At 52.4% G+C, this 307-nt stretch overlaps 1 protein-coding gene across 1 annotated transcript in view; it reads right to left on the bottom strand.

Annotated features, from left to right (window-relative positions):
• The window catches only part of LOC119592106 (probable cation-transporting ATPase 13A4), a gene marked incomplete at its 3' end in the record, with an annotated part of 17,932 nt that overhangs the window by 3,132 nt on the left and 14,493 nt on the right, over positions 1-307 (bottom strand). Inside the window, 1 exon segment of the mRNA XM_037940925.1 lies at positions 24-193. Coding sequence (XP_037796853.1) covers positions 24-193 — 170 coding nt within the window.

Here is a 307-nt window from a genome sequence, read left to right as displayed (position 1 = left end):
TCAGTCTCCCGCGGACGACCGACCTGATTGCGCAATCCGCCTTCGTAATCAGCATCGAAGTAATAGACCTTGAGGTGCTGAGCTGCCTTCGCCGACGCCGCTACCATCTGAGCCTTCACGACGATCATCTGGCGGCCGGAGGACACGAGGCCACTCTGGCGGGCCACGCTCAGCGCCGTCAGGAGGTTGTCGCCTATTGAGATTTTGGCTTAGGATTTTTTAGGAGAGCTTACGGAGATTTTAGGTCGACTTGGATTTGGCCTCTTGGCATTAAGTCTTTATTTCAAGTGAGTATAAATTAAGCTAA

The sequence above is a fragment of the Penaeus monodon genome, chromosome 29 (genome assembly GCF_015228065.2).
Source record: "Penaeus monodon isolate SGIC_2016 chromosome 29, NSTDA_Pmon_1, whole genome shotgun sequence".
Classification (NCBI taxonomy): domain Eukaryota; kingdom Metazoa; phylum Arthropoda; class Malacostraca; order Decapoda; family Penaeidae; genus Penaeus; species Penaeus monodon.
Note: the sequence above shows the minus strand (reverse complement) of the source record. Positions and strands in the feature narration are given on the sequence as shown.